Here is a 22,383-nt window from a genome sequence, read left to right on the forward strand (position 1 = left end):
CACAAGAGCTGTCAGCTTTTGAAGCTGATACACGACGTCTACACCTTTCCGGGTTAATGCAGCCTCAAGAACCTGCTAAAACTCAGAGCAAATTCAATCCAGGCTCTGCTCACATGCATTAATGCAACTGACTCTAAGACCTGTATTACCCTTTATCTGGTAGTAATATATACATGCAGGGTGAAATATCATCCAGGCTTCATACAGAAACAATGACAGACGTTTTTTCCCGCACTAAGCAGCGCTTCATAAATCACACTCCCAGGCCTGGCCGGGAGAAGACTGATCGGCCATCTGTAAATATTTATTCAGCATCTCTATAATTAAACAGAGCCAATGCATCATGTCAGGCATACATGTCTGATGACGCCGGCTCACACACAGCGCTGAATAATACAGTGTGGAACAGCTTGGTCAAACATTTGTTGTAGATCATAGAGAGACAAGTAGACGGAGACAGACAGAGAGTTAGAGAGTGATGAAGTAAAAGAGGACAGATGAGTCCAACATGGCGGGATAGTAAAGAATGGACTTATAAATGCAAGATGTCATTCGACAAAGACTGATATCTGTAAAAAAAATCAACATCTGACATGATAAATACAAGATGTTGCAGCAAGAATGGAGGGCGAGAAAGACGTGCTACAAGGACAGATGGGTGCAAGATGTCAAAGGGAAATCAAGTCAGATGTAGGAAACAGTTTTATGATGTCTGTCAGTAGCTTCCTGACATAATGTAGTCCAGCATTGATGAAAAAAAATAAGTGTAACCACATATCATTTCATTCCCCATGTATAACTCTGAAGGAAAGTCAAAGTTGTAAACTAATGTAGTCTTCTATGATAATAAATTCATGAGAGCAGTATAATGTGTGGGTGATTGTGGGAGACAGAAGGGGAAAAGTTCAAAAGTTAGACTTGGAATGGTCTGTTGAAAAGAAACTTGAAGCCCAAGCGAACAGAGTTTAGCAATTAGCACACTGGCTGAGTGGTTCAAAGAGTAACTGAGTGGACGGAGAACTTGTGAACTAAAAGCACAAATTGGGCCCATACTTTTAGATGTCTGTGCCCTTAGTTTTGGATGTAGTTTTGGATTTTTCTTTCTTTCTTTCTTTCTTTCTTTCTTTCTTTCTTTCTTTCTTTCTTTCTTTCTTTCTTTCTTTCTTTCTCTAAATTAGGAAAAAAAAAGAGAAATCATGATTCATTTCCAACCTTATTTTACATCCCATGAAGATGGGCCCTAGATTACCGCTGTCCAATCTATGCTAGACTGCACAGCTAGAAGACACATGTTTGAAGACCTTGGAAAGTAGTTTGTCCTCTCTACTCTATAGATTAGAGTATGCCACTGGACCCCTTCAGGGAATTAATTTTGCTGCGGCTTTGGGTAGACTATAAGGAGTTAGAGCATAATGGAAACTCTGATGATACTTAGGATTAAAAGTAATAAAAAACTATTTCATTTAAATAAAAATTACATTTATAATTTTGCCATGCCTTTAAAAACAATTAATGGTAGAGGGATGATTTCAGAAAAATTCACCTTACAGGTAGTATAATGTAGCCACCTGGACGGTAAGAAGGTATAAAAAACATATGAACATAACTACAGAAGAAAAACTGGAACAGTATGTTTATCAAATGCTAAATAAACACTTTTAAGACATACATCTAGCTTTATAAAATATTCTTTTCTGCTGAGAAATTTATTTTCATAGTTCGTACTTGAAAGGTAATAATCAAAATATTCAAACACACCACAAGTAAATACAGTTATTTACACGCAGTCAATTTGATATCCTTCTTCGGCTGCTCTTGCCCCTTATTGGTCTTTAGGGAGTCAGCTGATTACAGATACAGCCGCTGATTGGTCGGAAAACCAAAACAAAGATGGCCGCCTTCCCGTGGAATAAATGATTCAAACCACCTGCGTGTATGACACAGAAACACAGAATCTACCGTTGAAAGGTTAACGGACTCGCTCTGCCAGTGGATTCTACAGTAGGTAGCTTTTTTTTAGGCTGATATTTTCCATTTATGAAAATATATTTGGTCAGTAGTCACAGGTCACTTTATAACCAATATTGATACTGTATTCCATACCTTTTGCAGTGTTTTTACAATTCAGAATTCCCAAATGCACTGCTATGGTATCTGTGAAATAGCAATAAAGATAGTCTAAGTCTACAAAAAAAGTATTTGGTCCTTCTGGAAATTTACTCCCCAGAGGATTCAACCTGTCTCACCAGATTAATGCCAATGTATGGCAAAAAGTTTCTTGAGTACCCACAGCTAGTCATTTCCACTGCACGATACTAAACTATACTCAAAAAATGAAATTTTATTAAGCATTAGCTCACTATGACCTGATTTCTCATGAAGCTTCAGCATTGTTTTTGAAAACACCTTATTACTTTCAACATTAAAGATGCTATGAGGAGATCTGTTTTAATTGTACTGCCTCGCCACCTTGTGGCCTAGAGTCTGCGCACACTGCCATAAATTACTTTTAGTGAGGTGTGTTTTTTTGGAATTAAATGGTGATTGGATTTAAACAAATTTTCTTTGTTCAAGACACCTTTTTACTGGATACAACGTGCTGAGGTAAGTTATTTATCAGCACAGTTACGTAGCGCTACGATTGGAAACGTGACATGGAGCAAAGGTTGTAGTAGCCAGCTATATGTGGTGCAATCAGTAGCCTGGTGCTTCGATGCATCTGAAGGCTAACATGTGTAAACAGTGGCCAGTAGCCCCTGTGTTAGCCTTGGCCTGTGCATTTTCGCTCTCCCTGTTTAGCTTTCTTCTGCTCTTCTGTCCTTTTTCTGTCTGACCATCAGGCTCCTGTGTCCACCATTACTGCAAATTAACCCCCCCCCCCCCCCCCCCCCCAAAAAAAAAAAAAAAAAAAAAAAACGTTTTCAGCAGAGAAAAACACACATCAATCTTCTCACTACTAAACTTCGTCAGCTGGTGTGGTGTTGTCATGGAGACCTAGAGGTGCTGGTCCTGCTCAACCCGATCAGGAAGCTAAGAAGTAGCATTATGAAATAACCTGTAACCTGTAATATTGGCGCTGATAGTCTGTGTGGATTACAATCAGGCATAAATCTAGAAGGAAGACTTTTGCAAGATCACAAGATTAGAAACTCCTCACAGCCCCTTTAAGTTTACCCCTCTGCTAATATAACGGACACATCATGCAGCAACAGTACAGGATTATTTCTTAGTCTGCGTGTGATATTTTATCTGGTTACCCCAAAAGACAGGGAAACTATGACAATGCAGGCGGTTTCTGAAAGTTGCAGTAGCTGGTTTCTGACCATGTTCCTGAACTTGAGGTCATTTTATTTAATGTGCACAGAATTTCAGAAATATTGCTCGGTATTGCTTCACATATTAACAGAGCTCCATGAGATTTCAGGCCACCATGTACCACTGGTTCAGAAATACATGTTCTGCTGGAAGAAGATGGAGTCTCTGGGGAAATGTCTTTTTTTTATTCAAACTGCATTTCATAAAATGTAAATACATGGATTTATCTTTGTTATCATATTCTAAAAAATACATTTTGGTGTGTGTATTCCAGATGGTGGTGGTGATGGTACTGTAAGGGGTGTGGGGGGTTAACATGCTGAATCCACCCAAGGCCCTCTAATGAGTGAAGTGCATACGTACAAGAAGGAAACATCCATCTAACTTAAATTTTAGGGACAAAATAACTGAGAATTAACAATCAAAAAAGTAATAAAACTACTTTATTAATTCAAAAAGACTTTGGTCTATTCCTGCTTGTGTGGAATATGATACTCCAAAATCTGGCTAAGGTGTAAATTCTCTTTCTTTTGAGCCAATCAGATGTTTAAAGGGTGTGTTAGTAATCAGTTGGACATAAGAGAGCATGAATATCACTGGTGACAATAATAGAGTGCTCATTTCAGCTGTGATAACATAGATATGTTGTTTGTTTCCAGAGCTGCAAAATGAAAACAACAATGAGGGGGGTGATGAAGATGATCATGATGATGAAGATGATTCTTTGACCCAGCCGCATTAATGCTGAAGGTAAGAGTTGTTGCTGAGAGGAAGCTGCTAATGTTCTCTGTGTCTCAGACTTGGGTACAGGTGTTAAGCTGTTGCTGAATAGCAGGAGTTGTATGTTGCTGCTTCCTTCATATGAATCAGTGTATCCAAGTCAGTTCCATGGTCATTTTGCCTTTTTGGGGTCTTTACTGTAGAGTTGGTTTGTGCATTTGTTTCCAACACAGAATGTACTGTGCTTGTGTTGAACAATAGGATGAAGAGTTTTTCTGTTGGCATATCAACTTCTTTTTTTGTGCCTCACCTATTTGCTGCTACCTGCGCGTCTCCTCTACATCTCTGTGCAGTTTGTGTATTAGTATGCCGATTGTGTCTGGATTAGAATCCATGTGGGAGCTGCCATTTTCGATCAGAGACATTTCACGCAGATATAGAACAACGTTGCAGCCTCCCCTGGTCTCCTGACAACCAGCCCCAGACAATCTTCATCCATCTTCCTCCCCTCTCACACCAATCAAATCTGTGTGCCATGGGAAAGCAGAGAAATCCCATGTATATTTCAACAAAATATCTCAGCCAATCTGCATTGCAAAACCGTAAATGTGACATTTGGAATGAAAAATTGATTTCACAAACAAACCGTTCTCCAATAAATGGCTTTTAATCAAGATGACTGTTTGATGTGCCTGCAGTGCCGCTTTCACATTTTAACATTTTTATTAATACATAGCTCTGGAATAAATTCATTCTATATTATCCACAGGGACGACCTCATGAAGTGCTCCTCTATAAATATTTCATCGGCTCTGTCATGCTGTCTTTAACTTTTGTGAACTCATTAAAATGTATTTTTTTCCTGACTAACATAAAAAATAAAATGGCACACTGGAGAAACATTAAGAAGGTTTAAATGTAGCTACTGTCAACGCAGTTCTCTTCCACGCAGCGGGAAGCTGATAAGGCAAAGTTATTAATGATTTCATTGAGTTCTAGATAACTTGACGATGGTGTTTATTGGATTGATTCCCGAAAAGTTCATGAAAAATTTAATTTAGTTTTTTTTTAAAAACTGCAACATCACAATGTAATTTTGTTGATGAAAGTGAAAAAGTCTCACCGTAAATAACCTGGTTTGTGGTGGATTGTTTTTTGAGTGTGTTTTGTGGCTGATGGTGCAAGTCGTACTATAACTCTAACTCCCATATCTCATGGGCTGTGGTTTACTCACCCCTATCACATTCACACATGAAGGGACTTCTCCTTTTACCTCCTCCTTAGTGATACCAGTCAATTAAAGTGAGACCACAGTTTTAGACACAGGGGCAGTGTACCAGAACCAACCAAGTGCTTTATCATTTAGTTTTATTTACAAACCATAACCCTCTTTGCTTTCTGAAAGTTCCAGCAGCCTCAACATACACACACACACACACACACACACACACACACACACACACACACACACACACACACACACACACACACACACACACACACATGCCCCCTCAGAGAGATGGATGGCATGCATCCCCATCCCTCTCCCAGGCCAGCAGCATCCAGGTGCACAACAGCTGGGGAAGCCAAGGGGAGGGTGCTGGGTAGGAAAGGAGGGATGGGGGAGATGGAGGACTCGTGGATGGAAGTGGGGCCAGGGGGTGTAAAGGATACTCAGGAGTAAGCCATAAATTTCCTCAGGAACGCGTCAGGTGTTTGTGGCATCTCCTTGTCTTTGTGGGCAGCAGAACCTCTCTGTGGTGTTTCTGTGCTGGTGAGCGCACCTTCATCATGTGGCGTCGGCTCTGTTTTGCGCTTTTTCTGGCTCGAGATCAAAACTGGGGATGCGTTAAAGTGTGAGATAGGGGAGCTGTATGTCAAACAGGACACGTAATGAATATATCTGCAGATTTGAACGTGATCAACAACATCATTTCTCTATTGTAATGTTGTGGATATTCAGTCTCTTATACTTGTATGGCTAAAAGTTTGACCCTGCCAAACTATGCAGCTCATTCTTGAAGCTCCTCATGCCTTAAGATGAATACATTTGTCCAGAAATGTGCTACTATCTGTAATATTCACAGTAATGGACAGGTTTATTTATTACTGCACCAAAGACAACATATTCTGAGTGAATACAACTGAGACGTGAATACATCTTGAGGTCACAGAAAAAAGAACATCCCATTAAGCTTGTGGCTTTTTTATCATGACATTCAAACATTACTCTCTGATAATTTGGACGTTTTGACTCATATCCGTTGCATAAACAAGACAAAATTCCTCAGTTCAACATTACTTGATGAGAAAAATACATTTGGCTCCCATTGTGCATAATTACTTTCAACGAATGTTCAATATCGTTTTATTTAATACTTTGAAACGCTTCGTCATAACTATGTAACATTTACAACACAAACGCAGTTTGTCTAAGTATATCACTTGTGGAGCGTCCCTATAAGTTTTCTTTTATTTATAAATCAAAACTGCTTTGTTTGATATGTTAGTCCAACAACTTGAAATCATTTAAACATCTCACTCTGGGCTACATTTTAATGAGCAATTTTTTGACAAATTACTGATCTTATGTCACTCAGTAGAAGAGAAACAAAAGCTCTGATGATGGTTGCTTTATTTCACTTCTCTCACCTCTGTAAATGTATGTTTTAGCCCCACACATAAACATCACATTCAACGTTGGACTTAGATTTATGGCCCAATTAATCACCGATAACTAACCTGGAAGATGAAATACGATTTCCTTACCATCCATATGCTGCAGGGTTTATACGAGGCTTCATGCAGCGTCTATAGGCAGAGTCTGCATGGTGTTTGAATGGTATGGGAAGGATCTACCGAGCAGGAAGCTGTGGGGTTCAGGATGACTGATGGAGTGTGATGTCCCACTGTGTGGCATGGTAAACTGTTTTTGGATGTGATTTGGCTCAGTAGGTTTATAGAGGAAGAGATCGGCCTATGGGAGGAAGTGCAAGAGGAGAAAGATGCTCCAAAGTTACCCAACAAATAAAATTCTATTCCAAGATCTGGTCCTGCATCCACACACACTTTTATCAGCACCATGTTTGTGTAGATACTGTATCTCAGCGTGCCATCCATCATGTGGTGAAGCTGCAGTCGGCAGCAAACAGTGTGTTTGGCCTCGACTCCTCATTCAGTCCTCATTAGCCATCAATCACCTCCTCTCTACTGGCTGCCTGCATGGGAAGAGACCTCCTGACTTCATGTCCTAGCAAGATGTTCACTTCGGCACTTACATACCCACGCACATACCCTCACATACACACCACCACACAAGATGGGAAATGTATCCGCGCTCACACCATGAAGTCAATGTCAAATATGGTGGTTGAGAGGAATGCTTGCTGACTGGCAGGCTGTGAGAATGCCTTGAGGTGAATATATTTTGAAATTTCATAGTTTAAAATGAAATATAGTATTAAGAGCTTTATTTCCTTTTCACTTTGATAAGAATTTGATAATGTCAAAGCTGCTCCTCGACTAAAGAAAGACTTTTTACTTTAGTTTTTCAGAATCTGAAAAAAAAGCTAGGTTTCTATCAAAAGCTCAAGGGACGTTTTGTCCCGGTCGCTCCCCTCCAGGGAACTTAAAGTTACCTCCAGTTCAGTGCTGTCTGAGGTTTCTGGAGTGTACATTTTAATGTCTATTTGATAAAAATGACAAAGTGTGAGTCCCCACAAAAGTTAACTTTCTGTTCCTGGAGCTTCCTTTTGGGGACAAAAATCCCTTGAGTGCAGTGGTTTCTTTAAGATTCTTGGACTTATAGCACCATGAGCTTTTTAAATCCCTTTTTAAAACTAAGTTCCTACATGCCATTGTCGTCTGTAATTCTACATGGTTTTTACATTCCGGTTTCACATGCACACTTTGGCTACAATTTAACAAAGTCAGGCGCTATTTGTCCACCTGGGATCTTGACTGTTAATCCAGAGTTTTCTACTGGACAGATTTAGAGCGCGGTCACACTGGCCATCCAAAACGTACCGTGCCTAAGCATGATTGCCCCCCTGCAGCGCTGTTCCCCAGCTGGAGAGTACGGCCAGCGGTCACACTACCCCAATATGAACCGGACTTTAGCGGGTATCAGACACGCGCACAGCCCACCTTCGTCATCGTGAAGCGTCTGTTTACATGAAGCACGATCTCATCAGCGTCAGCACAATGAAACACAGAGAGCACTGCTACAACTTTAGAGACTTTTGGACTTATATTAAGTCGTTTCCGCCCGACACAGCTCTCGAACACCCCTGCTTTGTTTAAAATGATTGTAAAGAGATGCGCTCACGGTGATTGTACGTAATGGATCGCACGCGCTGTCCGCGTGCTTGTGCTCGTGCATGAAGTAAACCGTGTCGGAGCCCACCTCTTCGAAGCGTGCCGAAGCACGGAAGGAAATCGTGCTTGAGCATGGCACAGTTGCGGTCACACTGGCCATTCCAAACGTGCTTCACGGCTGAAGCGTGCTTAGGCACGGCACAGTTGGCCAGTGTGACCGCGTCCTTAAAAGTTTCCCAAGTCCATTTTTGTAAACACCCCTGTTGAGCTGTTGATGTTCCACAGTTTTCAATGAATTTGATTAAAAAGTGTCAAAAACTTTAGCTTCCTTTTAAAGGAGCTAAAAAGGTTCCTACCGCTGGTTGTTGTTGGTGTTCTGTGAGGTTGAGGTAAATTAGTCTGCTGAGCCTTTTTTATAAACCAGTGTTTTGTCACAGCTGCATACTCTAAAGCCCCGTTTCCACCAAGCAGTCTGGTTTAAATCAGCACGGTTTGGTACGGGTCAGCTCGGTTAAGCTTGGTCCTTTTGTGCGTTTCCACAGCCAACCGTGCCCCTCGTGGTAGGCAGTCCGTAAGGCGGTTGCTGACAGCCGCATCAGTAGAATAATACTGTGACGGCATAGCAGCCTGACACAGTGTACCCCTCTAATAAATCCAACTAAGAAAAAAAATGCGACACAATAAACAAAGAGGAACAATGGAAGACATCCAGCATTTTGTCCTGTTGTGATTGGCATGTGGCTGTTTGATACAAAGTGCAATCAAGCTTTGTTTCAGAGATGGCTGTGTGTCGCCAGGAGAAATGCAGCCCCTGTGTTGCGGTAAGTGATGATTCTTTCGACCAATCAGCAGTCTGCAGTGTTGTAGCTCCACCTACCGAGATCGGGTCGGTTTACTCCTGCACCCCTACGGAAGGGTCCCAAAAAGTGGGACCACTCATCTTGTTTATTTGGGAGTCTTTCCCGGGATTAGTCTGTGGAAACGCCTTACAATGCGTGCCATGCCGAGACAAACTGAACTGAGCCGCTTGGTGGAAACGGGGCTTAACAGTTGGTAATTAAAGTGTAAAATGTGATTCTTTAGACCTTTTCTGAAATAAAACAGACAGGATGCAAACATGCCTGGGAGTACTGATGAATAGTGCAGAAAACTGACAGCCAGTCCTTCCTCAGAGTGTTTTCATATCGAAGCATGACAGTCTACTGATACATCCAGGTGGGGTTCACAAAAGGTAAAAAAAAAGAAACAGAGAAAAGAAAAAAAAAAAAACTCTCTCCCAGTTGAGCCCTCTCGGGAGTTTTCACTGTCTCTTGGGGCGCATAAGAAAGCGCAGTGTGTTTTTTTCTGCACTCACCTGCTGGGAAGTGTATAGAGGCCATTACTTGACATTGATAGCTGCATGTGCTTTTGTCCTTGGCCTGTATATGCCACAGCTGACTACACCGAGGAGATGTTATGTGCGGGGCGTTCCTTATGCTGCAGGCTCCAGAGTGTTTGCTGTGCAAACTGCAAGTTTGTGTCTGAATTTTTTTTGTGTGGTATCCCTTATGGGAATACCCATTTACTACAAAATGTAACTCTTACGCTCTTATGTCTTAGTTTTCTCTTTATATGTGTTTTGTCACATGCTTTCACCGGCCCTTCTATTATTTTGAAGTTTGAGATTTGCAGGGGCGTTTTTAACAAACGCCAACAACACAAAGAAATCATTTCAGCCTCACATCTCCTGTCTGCCTCGCTCTTTCTCTCATTCTCTCTGCCTCTATCTCGGTTTGTTTCCTCCACACCTATATCGCTTCCCATCCATCTCCAGCCTCCATGCCTCTTCAGCTGCTTCCCTTTCCCTTGCTGCTGTTCCTAGTGTGTGTCTGAGAGAGGGACCGATAGAGAGGGAGAGGCCTGACACATGGGCCCAGTTCCTTAATAATGTCATTCTGTGTGAACGCTATTAGCAGATTACCCTTGGCCCAGGGCAGCGTAGCCATGTGCAGGAACTAGATAACCTTGTGTTCGGTAATTTAATATCAACACTTCCCCTCTTTTCTTACCACGCTTTACAACACACAAATACCCTGCTTGTCCCCTCCGGTCCTATTTCTTGAAGAGAGAGGAGAGAGGGAGAGGGAGGATTACAAGATAGTGACTTCTTGAAGATTCCTTTCCTCCGCCGAACAGTGTGTCGAATCGTCCCTTGTCCACAGATGTGAGAAAATACATAAACAGGCTTATGGTGGAAATTCCATCAGATTTAAAGCTGTGAATTTAGCTCAGCGCAACATCAAAGGAGACGCCCATCTTTTTAAAAAGCTCAAGATTGGGTAGGCCCCCCCCCCCCACTCCTCTCGTCCTTCTAGTCTTTCTCCTCTCAGGCTATCTAACATTTACCACACATCAGGCTGATGTGAACAGCACAGAGGAAATTTCCTGTCACACAGTTTGATTCTGCAAGAGTGGCTGAGACGGAGAGGGAGAGAGATGTACTACTTAAAGGAGTAAATCCCATGCTCTATCCCCCCACAAGCTGAATCTGAATCCAGCCTCAGCTGCTGTATCGCACCTCGTCCTGCTGCTGCGGCTCCTCTTCCTCCCAGTCGCCTGTGAGCCAAGCAGGAGCGAGTGGGAAAGGGCCAGACGGCGTGGCCCTATCACTCACCGGCACTCTCTCACACCAGCATTACCACGCCTTTATCTCATCTCCCGCAGCCCTGCACGGCCAGCCGCCTCTTGGTCCTCCAGGCTACTTTACTAATAACCTCCCCCTTATCAGCCGCCGTGCACCTCTGCCTGTGATCAAAGAGCCAATTAATGGAGCGGGGAAAGGTGAAGCATTCAAATAATGGAGACAGCTGTTTTTCTCTGTTTGAGAAAATCCATTTTGTATTGTTATCGGCTCCCAGCAGCCCCCCCCTCCTCCTCGACCAGCGCTTAATTCAAGTCGCTGTCTGCTTCTGCCTGGCTTGATAAGAGAGAGTGAGAGAAGACAGGGGAGAGAGCGAAAGAGAGGAAGACAAGGCAGGAGAAAAAAGGGCCTGGTCACAATGAACTTTATGGAGAAGAGTGTGGCAGGAATATCGCTGCAGTCCAACTCATCCCTGAGCTTTATCGCCTCCAAAGTGGTTCAACACAAAGATAAAGATGGCCGGGGGAAGAGGGGGGAGGTCTTATAAAGCAGAGCTGATGAGCTACTTTGTGGGAGGAAGCAGCTGATCAAAGCTCTTCAAGGTCTTATACATTCTGCTCTGGCTAAATCTGAGGTTAGTATGGAGTACACTGTGCCAGTGCCATCCCCATAAAGCCATGTGACTAAAAAAAGAGAAGTGATGATTAATATGATAGAAATAATTAATTGCATGGACCAAACATCAAGTAAAGATAAGTGTGTTTTGTTTAAGGACTGTGGATAGAAATGAGAGTGTAGGTAAAGGTGATGTTATCTGTCGTCATATCTGAAACTCAAACTAGAAACAGCTGAGTTTATGAGACACTTTTCTGCCTCTAATCCACAAAGTTTGCCTTTCCACAGAGAGTGGTTTAGAGTGACACGCGTGTGAGCACACGGTGAAGAGTAACTGTAAACTCAAACCATGATCGGCCCAACCTGCTACTCTTCAGCTGACACACAGTTAGCTTGTTGCATTGGTTTTCTGTAATTTTTCTTTCAAACATCAAAGATGCAACTTCGAATTTGTCATTTTTTTGCCCGCAAAATCAGAAGCTTGCCATTGTTGATTTATCCCTGAAACCTAAATCAAATTGTGACTTTCTCAAACTGTGGTACTGAAATCGTCAACTGGCCCATCCCAGCCTAATGAGAGAAATACCCTCTTTCTCTCTGCCACAGAAGCAGCAAAGACAAAAAGATACAGATTCTGGTTGCACTATAGATGGTGCTCAGATGAACACTTATGACAAAAATATTCTCTTAAAACTTCTCATTTGGTTGTCTGTTCTCAGATAAGAGGCCTGAAGTGTCTTTCTAAAGAACTTTCTGTTATACACTGCCTGGCCAAAAAAAAGTTGCCACAAAAAAAAAAAAAGTTACGCACTCTAATATTTTGTCGGACCGCCTCTTGCTTTCATTAAGACATGCATTTGCTTCTGATAAACCTATGCAATGTTATTTTCTGAATTTATTTCCAACCAGTTTTACATTAACTTTTTCACCAAGATCTTGTATTGATGATGGTAGAGTCTGACCGCTGCACAAAGCCTTCTCCAGCACACCCTAAAGGTTTTCAGTGGGGTTAAGGTCTGGACTCTGTGGTGGCCAATCCATGTGTGAAAATGATCTCACACTCTCTGAACCACTCCACAATTTGAGCCCGATGAATCTTGTCATTGTCATCTGGGAATATGGCCGTGCCAACAGGGAAGAAAAAAAATCCATTGATGGAATAACCTGGTCATTCTTTGAGCACAAACTGTTGCTGAACCTAGACCCGACCAACTGAAGCAAACCCCAGACCATAGCACTGCCCCCACAGGCTTGGACAGTAGGCACTAGGCATGATGGGGGATCACTTCATCCGCCTCTCTTCTTACCCTGATGGCCCATCGCTCTGGAACAGGGTCAACCTTGACTCATCAGACCACATGACCTTCTTCCATTGCTCCAGAGTGCAATCTTTATGCTCCCTAGCAAATTGCAGCCTTTTTTCCCCAGTTAGCCTCACTGATTGCTGACTGACAGCGGTCAGACTCTACCACCATCAATGCAAGATCTTGGTGAAAAGTTAATGCAACACTAGATGGAAATAAATCTTGTGACATTGCAAAAGCTTATCGAAACAATGCCACAGCAAATGCTTGCTGTGATCAAAGCTGAAGGTGGTCCAAAAAATATTAGAGTGTGTGACCTTATCCTTTGGAGGCATCTTTTTTTTTTTGGCTAGGCAGTGTAGATGAGAATATGTTAAAATTGTCTGTATGACTCAAATAAGAAATATGAAACTTTTTAGCAGGGGGAACTTTGATTTGATGGTGAAAAAGCAAGCACCCTTTACATAAGTAAGCAGCCTAGGTTGGATTTTAACCTGTAGCTTCTTATGACGTCATACTTCAATCTCTCTTTTTACGCCATGTTTTCACCAAGTGGTCCAGTATGGATCGGCATAGTTTGGTATGGGTTAAATCAGTTAAGCCTGATCCTGTTTGCGTTTCCACAGCCAACCGTGCCCTTTTTTGAAAAGCGGGGTGTAAGGCGGATACCAATCGCCGTGTCAGCTATGTTATCGTGTGAGCACGACATAGTGTACTACGTTAATAAATCCAACGAAGAAGAAAACTGTGAAATAAACAAAGCAAAAATGGAAGACATCTAGCAATATATCTTCTTTGTGATAACCCTAACCCTTTTGTTACAAAGCACAATCAAGCTTTATCTCAGAGAAGTCTGTGTGCCACAAGGAGAAATATAGCCACTGTCGCACAGTAAGTGACAATTCTTTGACCAATCAACGGTCTGCAGTGTTTCTGGCTCCATCTTCTGGGGTCTGATCGGTATGTCTGGCACCCTAGCAGAGGACAGTACAGATTAGTAATTTCGGGACCTGTCCTGGGATTAGTTCCTGGAAAGGTCACAAAGCATCAAGATGAGCTAAACTGAACCGCTTGGAGGAAATAGGGTTTAGTGCACTAACAAGTTTATGTCATCTTGTGGAAAAGGATATGTCGCTTTAAAATGCAGATGCTGGGAAAAAAATTAAATCCAGAACCCACATTTTTCTTAACTGGTACAACCCTGCTTTTGTAAGTTTTACTAATTGCAAGTGGAATCACCTAACTTAGACCCTATCTCATCTCTCAAGTATGAAACAATATTTTCCTGGATTGTGGTTTTGGCTGTATCTGATGCAACACGTGCTATGGTCACTGTTAGAGGAAGAGCGAAACAGGCAGTCAGCCACAGGAAATAAAGGAGTCCTGGGAAAGAGCAATAAGACAACCACAGTCATAGTTTTTACAGTATCAGTGATTACTCTAAGTGCCTGTCTGTAAAGTCTGGATTTTCACAGTAAACTGCATGTGTGATGGCTAAATTATAGTCAGGTTCTGAGCTCTGGATTGTGTGGTCGTGCCATGCTCTTTATGTTCATACATTCCAGCAATATATAAATATAAACTTACATATAAACCAGTGTTTGACCAAATTTGACCAATTTTCCCCTCTATGTTCAAAATTTAAGTGTCTTTTAAGCAACAAGCAATGAACAAAAATGAACTATGTACACACCACATAAATAAATAGTTAAATAAAAATCTTTATGGCTGGTTCAGCAAACAGTTTGGGTCTGAATATCTAATTTCTCTACTGGCATGCCCAGTACTCAGGAGTAATTTTTGTTTTATAAGTCATAATTTTTTAGTCAAATTTAAGAGTTCTGCCTATGTATGATTATGGTTGTCTTGACTGGCACCCTGTAGCTGTTTGCAGATCGAATAAATTTAACCTTAAGAGGTGACTCAGACTTTAAAGATACTGCAAACTAAAGTAAAACCCACTAAGATTTAGCACTAAGGCGTAGTGTGTGGGAACAGATGTGCCTGGCAGTCAAATTTTGGGTTTGCAGTATTTATGACCGCCATCAGATTTTCCCCTATACTGTCTGGACGCTCCACACCACCAGCTGAGTGAAACTGAATGGAGAGAAATTTCAGAAGTTCAAGCAACCACAAAACTCTGCACATTTTTATTAAAGTGATGCATGTCCAAGCTGAGATCAGTAGCCCCCCGAAGCTCCTCCAAAACTTTAGAACAAGGCTGTCCAATTTGGGGCCCGTGGGCCAAAAGTGGCCCACCAGCGATTTTTTTTCGGCCCGCAGCTCATGTTTGAATTTTTATTGTATATACTTTTTAGATTATCATTATTTTCCCACTGCCAGCAGCCTGAATTTCTTCTATATTTATTGTTGCACTTTTCCTCCTGACCACAAATATACACGGTGTTTCATTGAGAGTAGGGATGCACGATATTATCGGCACAATATCGGTATCGGCTGATAAAAGCTTAAAAACACGTTTATCGGTATCGGCAGATATCAAAATTTCTGCCGATATGCACAGCCGATAATGTGCTATTCAGTTAGGATTATTATTATTTTTCATCTGAAAAATAAGCTCCTTAAATAAAATGTAGCACTTCATTTATTTGCACTGCAGAGCTCTGTGTCTGTCACCAGGTTGTTACAGTAGCTCTAAAATAATCAACTGCAACTTGGTTATGTTTAAAAATGCATTGTACATTTAAAGTTCATGTGATCTAAAGAAATTATTTTTCTGTATTTCAATATTGAACGTCTTGAGTTTGAAAAAATAATACATTTCTTATTTATGGTAAAATCAAATGTTTTTTGTCTTGTTTTATGTGTGTTTCTTAAACAAATAAGACCATCACAATAAGAGTAACAAATAAACTCCAGTACAGGATAGACTTAGCTTTCTTTACACTGAAATAAACAAACAAACTTGTGATTATCGGTATCGGTATCGGCCAAAAGGGGTTTCGATATATCGGCATATCGGATATTAGCAAAAATTCCAATATCGTGCATCCCTAATTGAGAGTAGGATGACGCTAGTCCTGTCAACTCAGATCTGGAAGTCCATGACCAGAGAGTGAGAAGATGCAGGGTCATGTCTGGGATGGAGCGTATGAGGCAGTGGCACTCTGAAAAGAGGAAGTTTACAAATAGTTGGAAATATGAGTACTTTTTTTTTTTTTTTTTTTTTTACAGAAATTGATTCTAAAGAAGTATGACTAATATGTAGGCAGAAAGTCGCTGTTTGAAAAGGGTATAATCTTTGTAAATAAATGTAAATACAGAAATCATTCATAGGGAAAAAGATCTAAAGCAGGTGTCCAGTTTTATTACTATTCTTTATTTTAAAAGGATAGAAAATGCACTATTTTGGTTCCATAGGAGCATGCTGTGTCCCATGCTGTTCAGGTTATATTGCACTAAATGTCTCTGAAGACATAGACCTAGTATTTGTGCCATATGGATGTTCAGTAATTTCATGCTGTGAAATACAGTAAAGAAAAGTGTTTTCATTTTCAAAATTGCTCGTATGAGTACTCATTTTGCACTATTATGCTATAGGCATATTTAATATCATGCACTGCAACATGAATGATTAGTTATGGCTCGCGACCCTCCACCCTGGTTTGATTTTGGCCTTTAACTGAAAAGAATTTGGGCACCCCTGCTTTAGAAAACCAGTTTTCAAGTTGTGACCATTACTGGGTAAACTGGTGTTAATTTGGTCAGTCAAGCTTATCTCAATGCAGCAGTGAAAGAACATGAGCCACAGTCTCTGATGCAGGTATTAACATATTTATTACACCGTTAAGAGAACAACAATACCAGAATTATACTGCAAAGTTTCACAGACTGACAGACCATAGTTTACAGCCCAAAAAAGAATTTAAAAAAAGAAACAAAAAGAAAAAAAATCAACAAGAAACCACAGTTCTGACATAGTAGACTGGAAAGCTCTCTAGAGGACACTGACCCTAGGCGATGGAGAGACCGCCCAGTGTCAGCCTACCACTAACCTGTGGTTTTCATGTCTCAATTAAGTATTGCACAACAATTTCAAATCATTTGAGCTCTTTTTTTTCCACAATAAATTTTCTCAAGAGAACACAAAAAAGAAGCCCTCCCACCCCTGAAGTATAACTCACTCCCCCAAGATTAATGCTACGGCCTTTGATAAGAAGGAAATTTAAACAAATTTCCCCCCTTGTAAAAAAAACAACAAAAAACAACAAAAAAACAGGCATGCCTAGATTCATAGCCTTTTTTTAAATTTACAAGCTCTGCCTTGAGTTTCCCCCCTTTCTGAGTTTACCCTAATTGGCAACAGGCAAGCACCTTGGCTTGTCTTTACAACAGAGAAGAGGGAAAAAAGGAGGAAGGGAAAGAGGAGAGAAACAACATTTCTTATCTGTGACCTAGCTTGTATCGCGAAGTAGGAATCGACAACACTTTTCTTTAAAATTAGCAATTTTTTAAAATCTGTTCAAACAATTCAAACTCTTGATGTACTCTACAAACGCTACAGGCATAAAGGAACATAACAAAAGTTTTTTTTTCTCATTTCTATTCATTTATGTTTTATTCATTTATGAGGTCTGCATTGTTACCAAGTAGTGATATGGTTTTGCAGCTGTATGAGCTTCGACTTTGGGATTTTTATTTTCCTGTTCTCTTGTGCCCATTTGGTTTATACTAGACCAGTATCAGCGCCGCGACTGATGCTCTTATCGTGCTGTAAGAGGTAGAGTGAGACTTGTTTGCCACCGAGGAATTTGTAGCAAAACACACATAGAGGAGGGAAGAAAGGAAAAATAGAGCTTCTTAAAGAAAAAAAATTGTTTACCAGATTCACATGGTGGCCATATTCCTGAGATTTCACACTCAGGGTAATACCTTCTTTGAATGTATGGGTGCTGTGTTAGTTCAAACCGTATTAATAGAACAAGTCTGACAAACTGTTTTAAATCCACTGCTTCTTGACTGTAAAGTGAAAACCTGGAGAGAAATCAGGCGGTATTTCTGGTTAAGAAACGTATCTGATAGCTTAGCATGAACTTTTAAGCAGCAGCTCGTAGCTAATGGGAAGTTTAGCTAACTAACAGTAGCTAGAAATCAGTCACTCAGTTAGCTTTAGCTAGCTAACATTATCATCTAGTGATGTCAGGACTTCTCTGAAACTTTTAGACAGACACATTGGCTAAGAACTGATTAGATGCTGATGTGAGCTGTTGTCTCTCAGAAGGTTTGTTGAGTAATTCGAAAAGGAAATCCAGAGGAGTTGTCAGATTTTCTTTTTTAACACCACTGAATAATCTCAAACACAACACAATGGGACATAATAACCGTACACAAGCTTCCCACCCTAATTGTAACATCAGAGGAAAATGGCCACACTATGAATATGGTGGATTGAGCGATAATGTTTGTCATAGTTAATTTTTTTTTTGTTTTTTAGTTTTTTAAATCCAGGTTTTGCCCTGATATTGATGAACACACATGTAATTTGTTGTATACTTTAAATACACTGGTGTTAAAACAGCTTGGCTGTTTTTTCACAGCTTCTGAGGAGTTGCTAGTCGGGTGTCAGACACCTTTTTGGATTGTTTAACCCTTCAGTCAAGAATGCAGATGTGTTTTTTTTTATATAGACAAGGAAGGGAGAGATGAGGAAGTACAGAGGGAGCAAACAGCCCAGAACCTTGGTGGGCCTTCACTTGATCCTTGAGGTCAGAATTTGTAACGCGCGTCTGTGTAGCACCAAGGTGTTGGGGGTGAAGAGCCATTGTGTGCGTCAGGGTAAGTGCTCCTTTACTGTGGATGAGAGGTTTGCTTGATTGAAGATGAAGGCTTAACAAAACTGCGTCTGATTATGATAAACATGGATTCACCGAATACAAAAAAAGAGAAACTGCACACCAGCTGGTGTGAAAGCTCAGTCTCACATTCATCTTTTTAAAAATGAAGAACTAAATCGCTTAAAGCTGAAACCAGCATTTAATCTGACCTTTGTGTAATGAGAAAATGTACAAACAAAAATATTTCAGAAATTGTCTGCAAATGGTAAGAGAAGTCATTAGCGTTAATGTCACAATATTATTGCTCCAGTTAAAATGTAGCACTGCTGTGAAATGGTCATTATGCTTTTCTCACACCTTCTCATTTCACAATGTAAGAGTGCCATTTGATCCAGTGAGAATCAAAACCTATGTCAGATGACTTGTATGACAATGTTTCTCCTTTTCTCCATGTATGTGTGAAACAAAACTCGCAGAAATACATAAATGTGGACAAACCTCTTTTGAAAATAGTTTTAAATCAGGATTTTGGTCCTTGGTGTCAGTCTTTGGCTGTTTTTGGTGTAATTTTTTGTTTATCTTCTGTGTTAATACTGTGTGTTACCTGGTGCTTTGCAGTGTTAAAGCTGTCAATTGGAGTCTGCACCTCTGCATTTGGAAAGTTAGTTTGTTAGAATATTTTTTGTAGTTTTTTTTCCCTTTTTTTGGTTGTTTTTCAGTTTTTCTAAAAATAACAGATATGTAACAAACTTTCAGTAATGTGCATGCACTGTCTGTAACTATTTTAAATCATGTTATGGCTGCTGTAGAGAAGAAACAAACAAAAAGTATGAGTTTGGTGATTTACATTTTCCAACTTCCCCCATCCTAAATAATGAAAAAAAAAAACAAAAAACAGATGCTATCACTACATACAAAGTGGTTGATGAATCATGGCTCTATACTGACAACACAAGTATGCTGAAAAGAAGCATGCCGAAATAACGTCTGTGACAGTGCAAATACATTTATGTATGACCCTTGTACGAAACATTTAGGGTTAGCATTCCACGCAACATGCTAGCTCTCAGAAAAGATCTGGGTCGGACTCAAGTAGCAGCTCTGAGACGTAGCTTGTGTCTTTTCTTGAGGATGAGGGGAAGTGAAACTTAAAGAACTACAAGGGGTCTACCACTTACACACAGAATAGAAAAGCAGCTCGGGGAAAAAGATAACACTTCATTTTTTTTCTCTTTTTGCACCAGCTAGAGAAAGAGAGAAAGAGAGAGTAATGATGGACTTGAGATTGTGACAGGTTCAAGTACTATGCATTGTCACAATTGTCCAACACATATACAATAAATAACCATCGGTGACACCACAGGACAGAAGTCTTTAACACCATGACATCTACAGAAAAGAATAAGAGCATGGAGGATAATGATCATGTTAAATTTGGGCGCAGGACTGCTGTCATGCTGATTTGACAGTCTCACCAATGGGATGATGACTTCACGTCCTGCTTGAGAGCATCTGTAGACCCACTAAGTAGTCACGTGTGAATTGTAGTCAGTACATTCTCCACATGTGCAGTGGGCAAAGTTTTGTATCTCGTCCAAGAATTCTTCCTTTTACATCCTTCAGGGAGACGGATTTGTATTTCCCAGCCCACTGACCTGGATATTATTACAAGTGAGAGGGAAATAACATTGGCTGAACAGCTGGCTCCGCTTGCAATCTGCTGCACATCTGCCCGTTTGATGGCGGTCTGTGGGCCAGAGATTCAGTCCATCCCTGTCCACTCTCCAGGCAGCAAACTTGTTTATCCATCCATCCGTTGGTGTGTCTTTCAGCGTATCAAAATGAGTCTTTCCTTAGAGTATTGATGACTTTAGCTGCTCTGCTAGCTAGATTTGTTCCCTTGGTATGCTGTGTGGTGAGTGAGTGAGGTTGCCAAGTCTCGTATTTCTGGTACAGGGAGGAAATAAGCACTATTTTAAGGATGGAAAACAAACAAAATATTTAAAAAAAGGGGAGGTCAGATACTTGTCTTGAGTTCACGTCTACCTCTGCTCAGTCTCTTGTTATTTACAGTGAAAAATAAGATAAGCTACAATGACAACAACATTAACAACAGTCACAACGACAAACGAACAACGAGAATAGCAAGTGTAGCGATAAAACGATGTCAATATTTAAATTCATTCATTCAAAACAAAGAATATCTTTGTGTTTCTTTAAAGTCATGGCAAGTCAATATGACCTGATTATGGACCTCCTCCTCCTCCTCCAATGACTACGCTGCAAGATAGAATCAAGCATTGCCGCCTCTTCCTTCTAGCCATGTTAGCTTAGCATCTTTGCAAGGCAATGTAGACAGTCATGCTGTTAGTGGGGTTGGGGGCTGGTTGTTAAGCCCGGGAGGCGTTATCCTCCTTCTGCTGTGTGAGTCTCTTAGCGTGTTGAGCCATCCAGGGCAGAGGAGGACGGGGTGCTGGGGGTGGAGGAGCGAGGTGTAGCAGCAGGCGGGGTAGCAGCCGGACTCCCGGTCCCGCTGCTTGGGGTGCAGGCAGAGGAGCTGATGGGGGCAGGGGTTTCTGACCCCGGGACCCCACCCTGCTGCTGGCTGGCCTGCTGCTGCTGGGCCTGGAGGGTCTGACCGCAGACGTGGTGGTGCTTCTCCCAGTCCTTATGCTGGCAAAAAGAGCCACAGTAGCGCGCCGTGTTGCAGCCGCTGCAGGTCTCGCTGGCTTTACGGCCACAGTTCCAGCAGCTCTGATAAACAGAAAGAGACGAAGATAAATAAAACTAAATAATATGACACAATAATTGATAACATTTGTCATGTTGAGACATCAAAACTGTTTACAAGCCTTCCTTTTTAAAAAATCTATTCATGTCTTAATTGACACTAAAAGATCAGTGTTTGTGTTCACAGAATGCTACATCAAGCCAAGAACCATTAACAACCCCAAGATTAAAAACATGCATCAGGACACCACTCTGTCCATTTCCAGAACCAGCCTCTCCTTTTACAACACTTAAGCTTAAAACAAACCGCAGACACATCAAAAACCCATCTCTGATTACACTCAGGGCCTCTTATTTTTATATATAGGAAACCGTAGGGAGAGCATGTCAGGGCGGCTGCATATCCACAGGAAACAGGAGAACAAGGTTGCAAACAGCATCTGAAAGTTCTCCTCTGGGGCGCTTCCCTCTCATAAACATCACTCCTGCAATTAATGACAGATGCGGGCCATATTTTCCCCCCTCACTTAACTGATTAAACATCAAGGTCTCAAATGGTGATTAGCAAATTATAAAGCTACATTCCCTTATTTTCTCTCTGCTGAATTGTTAACACCTTTCCAAACAGGGTAGCTACTCTGTGGGCAAAAACAAAGAGGAGATGGAAGTTAATGGATGCTTGATTGACCTTGTTTTGCTTTATTTTTTTTTGTTCCCACTATCTCCTGACTATCAAATGACTTCTATTTGCAGGACCACTTTTAAAGCTGTGAACATTAAGAAATCTCCTTTGGTATTTGTAAGATTAGGTACAGGGACTTGCTTTAACGAAAAACACTGGTTAAGTACAGCAGAAACCACTCTGTAAAACTAGATCCTATCATCTGTACAATTTAGGAGTCATTTGTCCTATTTGTTAATATGTGGAACAGATAACAGATGTAGAGTCTTCTGCAGGAACTCTGCA

General features: G+C 41.0%; 1 protein-coding gene across 4 annotated transcripts in view; it reads right to left on the reverse strand.

Moving 5' to 3' along the window:
- Window positions 1-16,670: 16,670 nt before the first annotated feature.
- Window positions 16,671-22,383, reverse strand: part of runx1t1 (RUNX1 partner transcriptional co-repressor 1) — a 71,457-nt gene continuing 65,744 nt past the window's right edge. For all 4 annotated transcript variants that reach the window (XM_074686967.1, XM_074686965.1, XM_074686966.1 and 1 more), the window contains exon 11: window positions 16,671-21,440. In XM_074686967.1, the coding sequence (XP_074543068.1) occupies window positions 21,120-21,440 (321 nt within the window). In that variant the 3' untranslated portion in view covers window positions 16,671-21,119. The remainder of the gene's footprint in view (window positions 21,441-22,383) is intronic.

Source organism: Halichoeres trimaculatus, unplaced genomic scaffold, assembly GCF_033239565.1.
Source record: "Halichoeres trimaculatus isolate MK-OKI-2021-1 unplaced genomic scaffold, fHalTri1.1 fHalTri1_scaffold_14, whole genome shotgun sequence".
Classification (NCBI taxonomy): Eukaryota; Metazoa; Chordata; class Actinopteri; order Labriformes; family Labridae; genus Halichoeres; species Halichoeres trimaculatus.